Source organism: Culex pipiens, chromosome 1, assembly GCF_016801865.2.
Source record: "Culex pipiens pallens isolate TS chromosome 1, TS_CPP_V2, whole genome shotgun sequence".
Lineage (NCBI taxonomy): Eukaryota > Metazoa > Arthropoda > Insecta > Diptera > Culicidae > Culex > Culex pipiens.
The window spans coordinates 115084892-115101652 of record NC_068937.1 but is presented as its reverse complement, the minus strand read 5'-3'; the positions used below and the strand labels follow the sequence as shown (position 1 = coordinate 115101652).

General features: G+C 42.5%; 3 protein-coding genes across 3 annotated transcripts; 1 reads left to right on the top strand and 2 right to left on the bottom strand.

The window, feature by feature from the left end:
* Positions 1-2889: 2889 nt before the first annotated feature.
* Positions 2890-4939, top strand: LOC120416271 (ovochymase-1-like). Its single transcript, XM_039577977.2, has 2 exons — positions 2890-3230; positions 3299-4939. Exons 1-2 carry the CDS (start codon positions 2987-2989, stop codon positions 4792-4794), a joined length of 1740 nt encoding a protein of 579 aa, XP_039433911.1. The 5' UTR covers positions 2890-2986; the 3' UTR covers positions 4795-4939.
* Positions 4940-5604: 665 nt separating this feature from the next.
* On the bottom strand, positions 5605-7529 carry LOC120415909 (piggyBac transposable element-derived protein 3-like). Its single transcript, XM_039577558.1, has 3 exons — positions 7417-7529; positions 6788-7359; positions 5605-6596 (listed from the first exon to the last, which is right to left on the bottom strand). The coding sequence occupies exons 1-3, from the start codon at positions 7527-7529 to the stop codon at positions 5605-5607; spliced, it is 1677 nt and encodes a 558-aa protein (XP_039433492.1).
* A 2731-nt stretch (positions 7530-10260) lies between these two features.
* Positions 10261-12139, bottom strand: LOC120416285 (zinc finger and BTB domain-containing protein 42-like). Its single transcript, XM_039578001.2, has 2 exons — positions 11913-12139; positions 10261-11852 (listed from the first exon to the last, which is right to left on the bottom strand). Exons 1-2 carry the CDS (start codon positions 11927-11929, stop codon positions 10766-10768), a joined length of 1104 nt encoding a protein of 367 aa, XP_039433935.1. The 5' UTR covers positions 11930-12139; the 3' UTR covers positions 10261-10765.
* Positions 12140-16761: the final 4622 nt, after the last annotated feature.

The following is a 16761-nucleotide window of genomic DNA, read 5'->3' as shown; positions in this document are numbered from 1 at the left end:
TCATAAATGATATAACATTTGGAAGTATTTATTTGTGTGTAAAAATAACAATAACAATTATTGAAATGGTTTTTTTTTTTAAGCAATGTGGAATTATTATATTTTTTTTTTTGCAGAGGAACGTGATCGAAAGTTGATGGATCGAAGTAGGTTGCGAGGCAGGTCGGACGCAAATTAGTCTGCTTTTGTAATTTTTCTGGAGTTTTCCAACCTTTTTTGTGTTTCACAGAAAAATATATGTGAATTTACTCGACACGGAAAAAATGAATCACATGTAAACTCAGTTGATGTAAACTTGAGATTCGACGTAAACGGTTGAATCACACGCAAAATCATGTTTTTACGTATAATTTGTTGCAAATTGGCATCAAATTGCATTTAACTTTGAATGTTTAATGACGTGCAAAAGTGTTACATCATAAATGATGTAACATTCGGAAGTATTTTTTGTGTGTTGAGTTAACCCTCTTCAACCCAACCCCGCCTTTAGACGGGCTTTGATTTAAAAATCGCCAACAAACATTTTTCAACCAATAAATCTTTAAAAAGCATTGGAAAGAAGAACTCTTAAAATTTTAGAAAATTTTATTTTTGGAAGTTTAACTTGTTTTATGTGACTTTGCCAATGTTTTTAAAAATCGTGCTTGCCATTTCATTAGGGCACATAACTTTTTAACCAAGAGTGTGTCCCTTTCACACCTTATGTAAACTGTCATATCGTCGCCATCGTGCTAACTTGTCGTACGTGCATTTTGGGCCAAATTGAGTTAAGAACGCCATTTTGTGCAACTCACAATGCCTCACCTTTTGACCGTCACAGATCCCCAAAATTCGATTTCAATCCTGAGATATTCAACAAAAACCGAAAAAAACTCCGTGCATTTTTGTCACTTTATATATGAAAGTAGTTTCAATCTTGTCGTGCTATCTTGTCACTCCATGAAAATTGATGTAAGTGCGACAAAAGGCCAAAGGGATTTCAGGCCAGGAAAGTCAGGATGCGTTTGTCGCACGTACAAGCTAGACTACCGTAAACATTTTTTGTAATTATAACTTGGGACTCCAGCAACCAACTTCAACCGAACTTTGGGACAATGCACAGAATGGTCAGCCAAACAAAACGTGTTTATTATTGTTTACATTGCGTGCTCTCGTTTTTGTATATTCAAGGTCAAACATTAAAACGCGTTTTTCTCGGAACGTCGAAATGGCGGGTGCGACAAGATAGCACGACGACGTCGATATGTGTGAAAGGGATACACTATTGTTTACAAAAGTTATGTGCCCTTTTGAAATGTAGGGCTAGTGTCTCAGATTATTCCTCTACGCATTTTTTTACAAATCAAATGATAATGGTGCCAAAAAATGTGAAAAACAAGCAAAAAATTTAAAAAATACTGTAAATACCTGAAAAACTGAGATAGGCAAAATGCAATGATTGGAGGTGGTAGAATAGGCCAAATACTACCAAAAACAAACATAAACTAAACAAGATAAATGCAAATTAAAATACTAAAAATTAAACAAGAAAAACATTAAACAAGAGAAGTAAATTTTACTAAAAATGACCACCTGAACACGAAAAAATAAAAAGAAATCAAAAACAAAATTTGGGCAGTAGACAAAGTAATTCTGATGGTATGTGAATGTTCCAGAACTTGTTGTTCGCCTGGTGAAATTGAAGAAAATTGATTCATCCACAACGGGAGAGGAGATGTTCAAACCTCCGGCCATTGAGTCGTACGTGTTCGTGAAAAGATCATCAATCGGATGAGTGTTGGTGTCCGCCGCGTGAAGATTGAACGTCCAGATCTATAAGAAAACCCAACGGAAGCTGTCAAACATGCAAAATTACGCCTGTGAAAAACGGTGGAAACAGTGCCAGGAACAGAAGATCGAGAAACAGAGGAACCTCAAGAATGAAGCCGGTCAATGATTTTTCATTGATTTTCAAAGATGGAATTGAAAAAAAAAACTTAACTTCAAGATAGAGATGCCCATCAAGAATTTGTCATTTGGTGAGAGCATTCTTTTTCAAAAGAACACTTACATTTACACACACAAATTCAACATTCAATGAAGACAACTACGCCAACCTTATAATATACGTGGTAGGGTGTTCCCTCAGTCGCTGCTGTGAGTTGTGGATAACCTTCTTCTCTTCTGAAGGTTCGGCTGGGGAGGCATGCTTATTAATTTCTCGTCGCTCCATACCTTTAGTGACGTGATGGGAGCAAGGGCGTCTATACAAAGTGTCTCTACACCCAATACAAATTTCCTGAGGAGAGGGGATTATTTTTATTCTTGGCACCGGTATTTGTAGCACTAAAATTCGTGCAAAAAAACATATCTGGAGTTTTTTTTTTAAAAAAAAAGGACCAACAAACCAAATTTTCAGTTTTTGCTTTTTGGGTGTTTTTCAATACTTCTGACTCAAGGCGGTTCTAAAAACACCCAAAAAGCAAAAACTGGAAATTTGGTTAATTGGACCTTTTCAAAAAAAACTCCAGATATGCACGTGGGCGTACAGATTACAAGCGCTCACATTCGATTCCAGAACCAAGTTGCCTGCGGATATGGAGATCGTACATACATACATACATAGGAACAAAAGGTGGTCGAAAGTTTAACAAATTTTCTAAATCATTCAACATTTTCGTTGAAACATCCTGATCAGGATCAGGATCAAAATTTCCAAATAGCAACAATTAACGAGAGCATCGAGTCCATAACAATATTGTTTTATGTTTGATTCAATTCTCTCCCTCTCCGATCACCACCAATCCGAAACAGTATCAAAACATGAACGCCGGGAATTACCCACTTTTATTTCTCCCTCTCCCATCCCATGACTCACTGTTCGCGTTCGACCAGTTTTCTGCGATCGTCGTTTCAGTCTGTCCTAGACCTTCGCGCGAGTCGGTAGAGCTTGCGTTCCGTAATCGTAACTATCGTCCGGTGGTTCCTTATCAATACCGCGAAGAAGATGACCCGACCTGCAGTGTTCGGGGCGATATTCTTGCTTCTTGCGATCGCCATCGGTGTGATCCACGCGGGTTTTCCCGCTGACTGTGGCCAGCGAAAGCTGAAGATCACCCAGCTGATCATTGGCGGACAGGCGGCACGGGTTGGGAATTGGCCCTGGCACACGGCCATCTTTCACCGCGAGGGTGGTACTTTTGAGTACAAGTGCGGCGGAACGATCCTGGACAAGAACACGATCCTAACGGGTAAGGAGTTGGGTGAGTTTAATGGAATGTTGATGTGGTTTAAACTTGTTTTTTTTTATGTTTTAAAGCTGCCCATTGCGTTCGTCTGTCGAACGGGATCATCGCGAGTGAGCGACTGTCGGTGCAGGTTGGACGAAATAGGCTAAGGGTAGCGGATGATCGCGCCCAGGAGCATGAAGCGGACCGGATATTGGTACATAAGGACTTTCGGACGGACAGTGTGCAGCACGATATCGCGCTGATCAAGCTGGCAACGGACCTTCGTTTTACGGACTATGTCCAACCGGTTTGCTTGTGGGACAAGGGTGATGATCGGCTGTTGATTCGCGATCAGGAGGGGACCATCGTGGGATTCGGAGCGACAGCGAGTGCTGGGTTTTCGGAGGTTCTGAACGAAGCTCGGCTCCCGGTGGTAGACAACCAGGTTTGCATCGACAGCAAACGAGAAGTGCTTGGGCAAACGCTGACCAGTAATATGTTTTGCGCTGGACGAAGAGACGGTGTGAACGCATGCAACGGAGACAGCGGAGGAGGACTTTTCTTTCTGTCCGGAGATCGTTGGTACGTCCGAGGTATCGTTTCCTTCTCACCGACCTTAGAAGGTACGGGACGCTGTGATCCTCTGGAGTACGTGGTGTTCACAGACGTGGCTCGTTACATCAGCTGGATTGCTCAGCAGTTGAACTCGACGTTCGTGGAACCGGTTCCTCCCGTTGACGTACATCCCAAATTACGGCTGCTAAGCCAAGACATTTGCGGAGCCAATCCGTACCCATTCGACAAAGAGCAAGACAAGCCGGTGTTTTTAACGTATCCGTGGGTAGGACTCATCGAGTACTCCCAGGATGGAGTCCGCGAGAAGAAGACCCTCTGCCACGCGATCCTCATCAGCTCGCGCTACCTCGTAACAGCTGCCCAGTGTGTCTACAACACCAAGAACCTTCGTCCAACGGCCATCCGCCTCGGAGATTACGACACCTCCACTTCCCAAGACTGCGATCAGCTGGACGGCCAACAGGTCTGCTCGCCCCCAACCCAAACCCTGAACATCGAAACCATCGTGATCCACCAGCAGTACAACAAACCCCGCTTCGCCAACGACATCGCTTTGATCAGAGTCCGTCAGTCAGTGGACATCTCCGAGGACAACGTCAAGCCCATCTGTCTACCGTTCACCAAAACCCTCCGATCCTTCAAACCGTCCCACTTTACCCGATCCGGCTGGAAGTACAGCAACAGTCAAACCCGGATCCAGCGCTCGGAGGCGACCGTCATGGAGTCGGTCCAGTGCCAGCGACTCTACACCGAACATCGCATCCCGCTGGAGAAAACCTTCCGCCAGATTTGCGTCGAACGGGACGGGGCGACCGTGGCCGGAGGAAAGTGCATTTTTGACGTTTCGGCGGCGCCACTCCAGGCCGTACAAACGGTAGACGGAAGTCCACGGTACGTGCTACACGGACTGCTCTCGTTTGGGCCGAACAAGTGCAGCTTGAACTACCCGGACGTGTACACCAACGTGGGGACGTACCTGCCGTGGATACTGGATAACGTGCAGGATTGAATGCGCAGAATGTCACAAAATTGCGATTTTGTTTTTAAACAAATTACAACAACGTATTTTAGCGCTGATTGTCCAACGATTGTGTCTGAATGATGCTCGATAATCCAGGGTGTTCCTTGAAATTTATTAAAATCAGTAGAGCACATTTTTATGACCATTTCAGTTTAACCCGTAAAGACCCAGGACGTTTTGTGTTTAGTAAAATCGATGTATCTCAGTCAGTTTTCGACCGATTTGAATAATTCAAGTTGCAAAATCAAGGGGATTAGTTGCGCTATCAAATGTCATGAGACCCACCCCCCTTGGCCCCTCCCCCCTTTCAGGGGAGGAAAAATTAGCTGTCTTTTTTGTCAAATATGTAAAAAAATTACCACAAAAAAGACAAAAACGCATAAAAAATAGTCTTTTGACAAATAGGTATCTTCTGACCCCGCCAGATAAACTTCCGGTCACATGGAACCTTTTTCGGATGTTCCGGGTACCGGTTCCAGATCCGGAGGTGTTTTGTTCCTAGATCCATCTAAAATGGTCAAGCGACATACCAAACATCGTGGATTCAGTGAGATATTTACTGCAGAATCTCTTTCATGCAACCACCAAAGAAATTGGACCAGATATGGCCATTCCGGATGTTCCGGGTACCGGTTCCCGAAGGGTCATTTCCAAGAATTATCTAAAGTGTTCATGCAATGCGCCAAACAACTTGGAATCAGTCAAATATTTACCGTAGAATCATTTTCAAAAAATATCTAAAGTGTTCATGGGACGCAACAAACAACTCGGAATCATTTTTTTGTAATTTTGAGGTGTTTAGTCGCCGTTTCGAGCACTTAGTGCATCGTTCGAGCACTTAGTGCATTGTTTACTTTTTATCAGCTCACAGTGCTTCGCTGAAATCTTGTTCACCTGGTTGCAAGGCTTGCAAACAACAATCTCCGATTCCTCACCGTGCGATTCACACAATGGCCTGTTGCAGGCTGAGCAAGCAGTCTTCGCCTTCCGCACACAATCAGCACACATCAACTTCCTGTCGAACTCGGCCACAAACTCCGTCAAAGCACTGGTCAACTCCTCCGGCAGATGTCCTCCACGTAGCCGATCCCTCATGTGATCGATCGCCAGCTCTTTAGAAAGATCTTGGAGAAAGTCGCTTCGGCTTCCCTTGAATTCTGGGTGGAGCTCCTTATGGATGATATGGGAGTTCAGCGTAGCGATGTCGATCAGCTCAAAAAGCACCTTCTTCGGCCACTGGCAGCTCCGGCGAAAAACGGTCGTGTGCCGCGTCTGCTGATCGCCCATATCGACGAAACCCTTGGTCTTGTTATAGAACTCCACTACAGAAGGCTTACTTCCTGCCGGAGCGGCCTCGAACTGTTTGGACGAAAGCATCACAACCGGCTTCTTTCCCTTCCGTTCGAAGTAGGACGTAAGGGTCATTGTCCGGTCGAACCCTTCCAGGAAAGAGCCAGGCAGACGATTCTTCTTCTCCAGAAATGCCGGCGGAATATCGGCCTTGTTGGCCCGCATCGTTCCCGTGTAAGCCGTTTCCATGGTACGAAGAAACTGCACCAACTCCACACTGGTAAAAAGATTGTCAGCGGTTACCTCTCTCCCTTCGTTCAAGAAGGGCGCAACGAGGTCTTTGACCACCCGCATTCCTTGGCCCTTTTCCGGTCCGTCCTTTCCTTTTCCGGTATAAATCTGCAACACCACAACGTAGCCGGTCTCCGTGGCGCACACCCAGATTTTGATACCGTACTTTCCGGGTTTGCTCTTGATATAAACCCGGAAGGAAACACGACCTGTTTGTTATAAAATTGTTAATTATTTTCAGTTCCCCTCTATGACCTGGCCTAAAACCGCCAGTGGTTGTGTTTATATTTTAGTAATGATCTTATAGAGATATACGATTACGATTACGTAACTGCTATACATGCGCATGATCTCTGAACCTTTTTCATATTCACAATTAGAAATTAGTTGTCACACTCACCTCTGAAAAGGCACAGCCGCTCGTCCAAGGTCAAAACCTTCGGTGGGACGTAATTCCGCTGGCAGTTACTGACGAAGATGTCCAAAATTTTTCGGATGGGTTCCAGTTTATCGTGCGACTTCATGTACCGATCGTTACGGTCGAGCACGTTGTCGGTTCGTAGACACACAAACAATTCTTTAAACCGGTTTTTGCCCAGAGCGAAGCGGTAAAAATCAATTCGCCAGGTCTTGTTCGCTGTCCACATCTCGTTGATATGCACATGGTTTTGGTGATTCCGACCGGCAGCGATCAAAACCGCAATGAAGCTAAGAACTTCATTCTTGGTCACATCCTTCCAGCTTGATTCTCGCTTGCGACGCCCGTACAAATGTGTGCATTCGACGATCTCGTCGATGATGTCTGACGACAAAAAGGCGAGGAATGCCTCCTTAGCAGTTCGAAACTTCCGGCAATGTGGAGCTGGGCCAACATTGCTAGCATCGAAATCTTTTATCGGTGGAGCCATGTCGACATCAGCTGGTGGCTTCGTGCTCCATCGTTTGCCGTTCTTTCCAACGAACGCTTCCGAGCTATAAAAATATTTTGTATCAATTTGCGAACACTTTTTTTTCAAAATCAACTTCAACCTTGCAAAATCGTCGTCCGAGTCGCTTTCGCTCTCGATATCGGAGACGGTTCCATCCGACACGTTGTCGTCTTCTTCGTCGCTGAACTCAAACTCCAAATCACCCACTTTCATGTTTGAACTGATCGACAAAATGTAAAAAAAAACTTTAAAAAACACACAACCGGTCGCTCAAGTCACTCGTGATCGCACCTGTCTGATGGTTGAACAGCTTTTGACAAATAATCATCATCATTATCACGCTTTGAATGAATGCTAAAACGCACACTAAAAGAGCATCATTACGTTTCATTCACTCACACTACTGCACTACTCATTGCGTTTGGTATGTTTGGTATGTCGCTTGACCATTTTAGATGGATCTAGGAAAAAACACCTCCGGATCTGGAACCGGTAACCGGAACATCCGCAATGGCCATATCTGGTCCAATTTCTTTGGTGGTTGCATGAAAATGATTCTACGGTAAATATCTGACTGATTCCGAGTTGTTTGGTACGTTGCATGAACACTTTAGATATTTTTTGAAAATGACCCTTCGGGAACCGGTACCCGGAACATCCGGAACGGCCATATCAGGCCCAATTTCTTTGTTGGTTGCATAAAAATGATTCTACGGTAAATATCTGACTGATTCCGAGTTGTTTGGAGCGTTGCATGAACAATTTAGATATTTTTTGAAAATGACCCTTCGGGAACCGGTACCCGGAACATCCGGAATGGCCATATCTGGTCCAATTTCTGTGTTGGTTACATGAAAATGATTCTACGGTAAATATCTGACTGATTCCGAGTTGTTTGGAACGTTGCATGAACAATTTAGATATTTTTTGAAAATGACCCTTCGGGAACCGGTACCCGGAACATCCGGAATGGCCATATCTGGTCCAATTTCTTTGGTGGTTGCATGAAAGAGATTCTGCAGTAAATATCTCACTGAATCCACGATGTTTGGTATGTCGCTTGACCATTTTAGATGGATCTAGGAACAAAACACCTCCGGATCTGGAACCGGTATCCGGAACATCCGAAAAAGGTTCCATGTGACCGGAAGTTTATCTGGCGGGGTCAGAAGATACCTATTTTTCAAAAAGACTATTTTTTATGCGTTTTTGTCTTTTTTGTGGTAATTTTTTTACATATTTGACAAAAAAGACAGCTAATTTTTCCTCCCCTGAAAGGGGGGAGGGGCCAAGGGGGTGGGTCTCATGACATTTGATAGCGCAACTAATCCCCTTAATTTTGCAACTTGAATTATTCAAATCGGTCGAAAACGGACTGAGATACATCGATTTTACTAAACACAAAACGTCCTGGGTCTTTACGGGTTAATTTGTTAAATTCAAATGGGAAGCAGCGATTGCGAAAGCAAACCAGAGAGGGTGAAGAAAAGCCCCAAAAAAAACGTTCCCTCTCTTTTGTTCTTCGGTTCGTAAAGCTGTTTCTTGACCCCCTTTCTTTTGAAGAGCATACCGGCCCTTACCAAAACCAATCCCTATCCAGGTTTTTAAGCGAAGATGGCGTTCGAATGGTGAACGCCCGAAATGTCATAATCGCACAGTGGTACCAACATTGCGAAAAAAGTGTGCCATGGCATGACCACCACATTTTTTTTCTAATGTTGGTACTACTGCGCGATTTTGACATTTCGGACGTTCACCATATTCGAACGCCATCTTTGCTTAAAAACCTGGATTCTCGTCTGACATAGATATCCTGTTGTTATATGAAACAAACATTTAGGTTAAACTATCAAAAAGTAGGAGAAATATACCCAGTTTAATCACACTAAGCCGTTCGACCAATTCTCATCACTTTTGCCGTTTTCCGCTATTAAATCAACATTTTCAGATGTATCAACAATGGAGAGTTGGGAGAGTTGCTTGCTCACTTTGATTTGAGCTATTTATTACTTTGGAACAGTCAAAAACACTTTATTTACGCTTTAATTCATGATCAAATTGCTGATAGCCCGATAATAGAAATAGGCTGAGAAAGGGTATAGCCTAGCTCCTTTCTGGAGTTTTTTTTTTTTTTTGAAAAGGTCCAACAAACCAAATTTCCAGTTTTTGCTTTTTGGGTGTTTTTGAAACTGCCTTGAGTCAGGGGTATTGAAAAACACCCAAAAAGCAAAAACTGAAAATTTGGTTTATTGGACCTTTCAAAAAAAAAACTCCAGCTTTGTTCTTTATTTGCCTTCGCTTTTCGTTCGGTTTTCGACAGTCTTCGACGAAAATAGGTAAAACGTCAAGTGACTCAGGGAATTTTTTACGTGAATAGGTAAAGTATGTGCAAGAGACTTGATTGTCGATAGTTGGATTTGGATCAAAAGTGCTCTAAATTTGATCTTGTTGGCCAATAGGTACATGGCATAAATTTATGTGCTTACTCGAGGCGGAACTATTGCTGGTTAGCTTATTGCCTGAACAGTTATTTTGGAGCTTTAATCGAGCAGCTTTAATTCTGTTCGCTTGGAGACGGTGATTTTAGCGGATTGCAGACTGGATTTCGCTATGTATGTATGATGGTTTTCCAAAACAGGTTGCCTAGGAAAAGATAATAGAGCTATCTACGTGCGCATGTATTGTGCGTACGTACACGTTGGATTTTTAGGTTAAAATTTGTGGTCGCCAGCAAAACAAATGGTAAGCTAGTGTGCGTGAGATCGAGCTTAGATAACTCTATTGGGAATAAAACCAGCTCCACCGGGCACCAACAACAAGGAAAGGGATATGGAGGACGGGAAATGTTGATGCTCCACTTTTTTAAAAAGGAAAAGGGAAAATCTCCACGGTATTTTCAAAAAAAGGACCTCGCAGCAAGGCCTAAAACGAGTAAAAATTGGAATTTGTTGTGTTTTTCATATGTTTTGCTTTATTTGTTTCAAGGACCATTATTCCTTATTTTCATATCCACTAAGCACTAAAATATATTTAATAAGTATATTCATACCAATAGCTACAGCGCGACAGAATACATTAGAGGGTAGTAAAACTTAATACTGATTAAGAAATAAATATACCACTGCGTTACGAAGATTAAAGTAGTTTGTTGTGGAACCAATTTGTTTTGTCTCAAATAAAATGCGTACTGTAGAGGATTTGGACGGCATGTAAGTGCTTGTTTGACTTTTAAGAAGGAATTTCTGTTTGGTTGAAATCTGAATGGCTTATAAATGCAAGTAGGGATACAATGGTCAGTTCGGTAGATAATACTTTACAATTTCCAGAACTTCCTTCTTTCAAAAAAAAAACACTTACCACCTTCCTATCTCTCATCTTAACTGGAACTACTTGCGATGTATGGCCACTCCGTTCCGGACAAACTTTCCCGCCGCCGCCGTCTTTCGTCCTCATTTGCTCTTCAGGATCATCATCTTCTTGGCCTTGGCCCGCTTGCTGTGCATCTTGGCCACGTGCCGGTTCAGCGTGTACCCCCGGAGGAACTTGAGGCCGCAGTACTCGCACGCCGTCACCGTGAGGCCGGGCGCGAGTTCACCGTGCACCTCGTACATGTGCCGCTTCAGGTTGTACGACTTGGTGAACCGCATCTGGCAGGGGTCACACGCGAGGGAACAGCGCGTTCCGCGGTCCCAGGCGTGCACCTGGTCCAGGTGCTGCTCGTAGTCGTAGTGGGTGGAGAAACTCTCCTGGCACAGTTCGCAGTCCGGTGGGGGTTTGTTGGGGTCGAGCTTGCCCTTGCGGAATGTGGTGGAGGAGGAGGTTGATGAACCTGTTGTGGTCGGTGGGGGTTGTTCCGGTAGGAGTTGATTTTGATCTGAGATTGGTGCAATCACTGGAACGGCCACCAGGGCGGCCGTGCCCATGTTGTCGAGGGAAATCTGGTTGACCTGCACCGAAATCGACAGACTACTAGTTTGAGAGTAGAGAGAAATCTCCGCCGGGGTCATGAAGCTACTACTACTGTTATTGCTACTGTTGTTGGTTACGAGACTAGATGCCAGCAGCTGTTGTGCCATCTGGTTTGCGCACGGTTGCACCCCCCGGTCCTCATCGTCCTCGTCGTCATCTTCCTCTTCCTCCCCCGGTGGTTCATCCTTGCAGTCGTCTATCACTATCGTCGGTGGCTCGTCCTGCTCGGGTTCCTCCTTGATTTCAACGCACACAGCCGAAGCCGCAGCCGCAGCAGCCGCTTCCTCCTGTCGTCTTTCCTTGTCCAACTCTCGCCTCGTCCGAATCATCACGTCCTGCCGTAAGCACTCCTCCCGAAACTGACAGAACAAATCCAACATCTGCAGACACTTGTCGCAGATGACCGCCGCCGAGTCCTGCGTGCGGTTCAGCGTCACCGACGTCAACACATCGATCATCCGAACCAGCTCGTCCTTCGGGTCATCGTCCCCCGGCGGAAACAACGGGTGCAACATGACCCCGAGGGCGGCCTCCGCCGCGCACAATCTGCAAAAGTACTCCAGTGTGCTGCAAGACAAAGTAATCCGTACAAAACCCACCACAAAACAAACTCCAATCGCAACTCACAACTCGTCCTGCTCCATGGTTCACGGTGATCCCGACGGGTCCACTTTTCAAACTTTACCACACAAAACACGAAATTTTTCTTCGTCCTTTTTTTTTGTCTCCGCGGATGCTGCTATGACGGGACGAGAAGATGACACCAACGCATCCCCCTCTCCAAAGCAGAGAAGAAAGGCAACCTTTGCACTGGTGGTCGTTGTTGTTGTTGGGGTTGGCTGTTTACAAGCTGAACGTTGTTTTGACAGCTGGCGGAGAGGGTGACTTTTTTCGCGTCGCGATGTTGTTGTTTTTGTAATGTTAGTGGTGAAGTTAAGGATTGTGGTGAGAAAGCACTGAAAGGCCGATGGTGACAATTTTGTATATTTAATTCAAATTACTAGTAATTTACCACCATCTCATTCTAGATGAGTCTGACCACGCTACTATGTACTAAGATTACCTCCACAGTTGGCGCATTTGATTCGCGATTTTGTTTGCGCTACGTTTTTCGCCAAAGTCGTTTTTGGAAGCTGTGAACAAATCTTCTGTTTGAGTTTTTATGTTTTTAAAGAAACTTCTGATAATCGAACCACAAAAATGTTGTTTCTATTGTTTTATTTCTATAATCAAAATCAAGTTCAGCGAAATTTGAGTCGTTGAGACTCCTCATTTGATTGAGCTCAACAACCCAAAATAAGAATTGATTCGAATAATTATCTATAGTGAAATTTGACCAAGGACTTTAAACCCTTTGTGGTCGTGCAAAGATTCATTGTACGCAGACAAGTAAGCTTTATCGTTGTGAACAATAATACCACAAATTTAAGCTTGATATTAGGACACAATTTGCAATAGACAAGTATCTTACCATTATTATCATTATTTTGGAAGAATGTACCGTTTTCAGGTTATATTATCACTCAAACGCTCGGGTATTAATTTGACCCTATTTTTTCTTAAAAATCTCATAAATTTCGGTAGAGTTGATCAATTTGGATGCTTCCGGTTGCAAAAGATCCAGATACGTCTATATTTTGAACTGTCAGATGGGGGACAAATATGGTCTATTTTTACCGGAGATATTCCGGATTCCGTTAGGGTACCTCGGCCCTCCTATATGGGTTTTCGGTTTATAAACAGAAACATTTCAGAATTTCTCCTAGGAACAAATAACACTCAAACGCTCTGGTGGTCATTTGACCCCTATTTTTTCTTAAAAATCTCATAACTTTTGGTAGAATTGATCAATTTGGATGCTTCTGGTTGTAAAAGATCCAGATTTGTCTATATTTTTAACTGTCACAAATATTGTCCATTTTTACCGGAGATATTTCGGATTCCGTTGGGGTACCTCGGCTCTTCTATATGGGTTTTCGGTCAATTCGCAATTCGCAATTTTCAGTGTAAGAACGGGCCTTGACCAATCTTATGCACTAGGTTCCCGACGAACACGCACTGCCCTTACACCTACATCTCACCCTTGCTCTGAGTCAGTACGAGCAACACGCTAGAACACGCTTTGAGTGTTCGTGCCAGGCATGCACACCTTCTTTTCCGGTTACGCATTTTAACTCGGCCGGGGGTGGTACATTACGTAGGGTTTGATGTAAGTATAAGCGCCTAACCATTTAAAGTATGCCTAACAAATTTCATTAAAGCAAAAACTGTTTTATTTTTAGTTTGAATTCAAAAACTAATTGTTATTTACTGTGTTTTGTTTTCTACTGAAAGCTTTCCTAGTGTTGAGTCGTGTTTATATGTTGCTATTTCTTTTGTCGCGGTGTTTTGTTACAATTTTTGGTCCTAAGCATTTTATAAAAGTTTTTCAAAAGTACAATAGTAATATTTGTGTTAATTCTTTGATCTTTCCCAAAATTGAGTAAGGGCTGGAACCTCATTTGTTTGAAGAAAAGGGTGAAGATTGAAAACAATGGACAGTGAAAGAAATATACTATTTGAAGAATCAATAGTGAAAGAAAGATAGTAATTTATGAAGTAGATAAAGAAATTTACAATAGTTAATAAATAGAGGTAACAAACAAGCTTAGATTGTATTAAGTGCAATTTATAGGGCAGATGAAAAAATATTCAAATAGATAAATAAAGATAAACAAAATTGACATCGCTGCCAAATTAAGGGAAAACAGACAGTTTGTTGCAGCAGCATCAATTGATAAAATAGAGTGGAAAAACGTTGAGAAATAAGTGAATCAAATGAGTAAAATCGAAATCAAATAGAGGATAGTAAACAGAAGCCGCGTTAAAAAATCAGTGAAACAAAATAAACAGAAGATAGGTGGTAGCTGAAATGGAAAGAAGGGAAACCCCGTTGTGCGATGTTTCAGGTACATCCACAGCAGTTGACTCAACATACTGCAAATCAAAACAATACCGTCTACAATCACAAATTACTTCCCTTTCCCACATTGTCGCGCCCCTTTCTTTTAGCCGTCTCGACTTTGACCCGCGGTGGTCAAAGGTTTACGATCCGTTTCCACAGGCCACCAGCTAGGTCATCATGAAAACCAAGCCAACGTGGAGGTAAGAAAATAGGACACTTGCAAGGAACTGTCTTGATCAAAAATGATCTAACAGGACTACGGACGTAGTCAGTGACGCTCCTTCCAGGATGTTCCTCGCCTAAGCGTCAACTGAAGAGGTATCATCAGCATCATTCGCCCTTGGCCTGCATATGGGTTTTCGGTCAAAATAACAAAAACTATTTCACAGAACAATGCCGAGAATTATGCAAAACTTCAAGGAATTATGCAAAACCCATATAGAAGAGCCGAGGTACCCCCACGGAATTCGGAATATCTCCGGTAAAAATGGACAATATTTGTACCACAGAGTAATCCAGAGGACGCAGTCCAAACAAAAGTCATCGAATTTTGTGGCTCCGTTACTATTATACCCTTTGGAATTGCAGTGCCTTCAGGCGTTATGTTTGAAGCGTTACGAGATCAAATTTCATCAAAGTAAACTCAGGATTTTTTTTTAGATTTGTTTGTTTTGACAAGTTATGTCATTGCTGAAGCGATTTTTTGTGAGAATTATAATTTTATTGTTTTGTAGTTTAAATAATTATCTACATAATTATTCAAACTTCGCAATTTGAGTGAAAATCAAGAGCATTAACATCGGCGTTCACATCAATTTTTTCATTAACTGTTTAAATGACGTAGCCATTGATCAACTTAAGAAATTTCCTCCTCCTTGATGGTCCTATGTTGTGTAGATCTGATTTCAGAACATCATTGCTGAATTCACACGGTTGCAACGCTAGGACATGTACTAAATTAAAAACGTTTCAGCTAGTTCCCCGCAATGGAGACAAGATGCTTCATTTGCTCGTCTAGTGGTGTGCATATGCTGTCGATGTTCTGTTTTTCATTGATCAGCAGGCAAAGGTCAATTTTAGCTGTTGAACTAATTAACTTGCTGTCCAAGGTTGAAAAAAAATCACTTCGAGCGAATAACGATTGCCTGAAGAAAGGCCCTCTGAGTATGCTTTGATCACTTCTTTTCCGACTAGCACTTGATCGCTGGCTGTGGCAGAGACGAATAAAAATTTGAATGATTGGGTTTAGTCGTCAACTTGCTGCGATCTGATTATAATTTTCCCCATTTAACACCAGCAGTCATGGGTTGTTATAATCAGCGGTGGTACACTCGACGAATGACAGCTAGTCGTGGCAATTTGAGAGTTAAAATTATTCTCAGCAGTCTTATTCGTGAGGTGTTAAAGACAGCGATTAATCGCAAAATTAATCATAGTCGTCAGATTTTCAACACTGGTCCGGTCACACATGTAAATGGTTAGTTCCGACTTCAATAGGCCGGTAAACCAAAACTGCAACGTACATTCACAAAAACGCACACTTTTATTGAAGAGAAATCTCAATTTTCTATAATCTTCACGGGCATTCTTTACATTTGAAAGTAAAGCTACCAGAATGTACACAGAAAATGGGAAAAATTGACAACATGAAAAATGCACCTGGTTGCTGTGATAAATAAGTAACGCCTCAAACGTCAGTTTGCCCCGAGACCTAACGAAAAGCAATGTTTTTGCTGAAGGGGGGATGTACCACGATGTACCGCGTAACGCAACCATAAATCAAATGCCACTGCTCCCTCTGGATTACTCTGTGTTTGTACCCCATCTGACAGTTAAAAATATAGACGTATCTGAATCTTTTGCAATCGGAAGCATCCAAATTCGTCAATTCTACCAAAAGTTATGAGATTTATAAGAAAAAATAGGGGTCAAATGACTACCCGAGCGTTTCAGTGTTATTTTTGTCTAAGGGAAATTCTCGTATGTTTGGCTGGTTTAACACTCTCTTCTTACTCCGTCCAATTTGCTGATTTTTTTAGTTTTTTTTAGACTAAATATGTGTTTTTTTTTATTTAATTTTCGTTTACTGAGCCCGCGATTACAACAGATTTTACTGAGCTGATTACCGAGCAATCGGCTGTTGAGATTTCGGAAAAAAACATCTCTGGAGTTTTTTTTTTTTTTTTTTTTGAATATGTTCAATAAATCAAAAACTCCTGATCTGAGTGTGTAGGGGAAGGTGGGGCAAGACGACCATATGGGACAAGAGGAACAATCGCTCGTACGGCCGTAATTTTTACAATTTTGATTATTTCCAGTATGAGGAATTGTTGCTAGCATTGCAATTAGCGGATTCTACTACCACATAACCGCCAAAACGACGTAAACGCCACGGGCATAAGATTTATTGAAGTTTTTTTCAAAACCTTTGTTTTCTTATAATATTTGTAAACTACAAAATAAGGCTTAGGGTTCGTTTCTACCTATTAAAAAGTATGATTTAACTTTTGGTTATTTTTGCTTTTAAAAAAT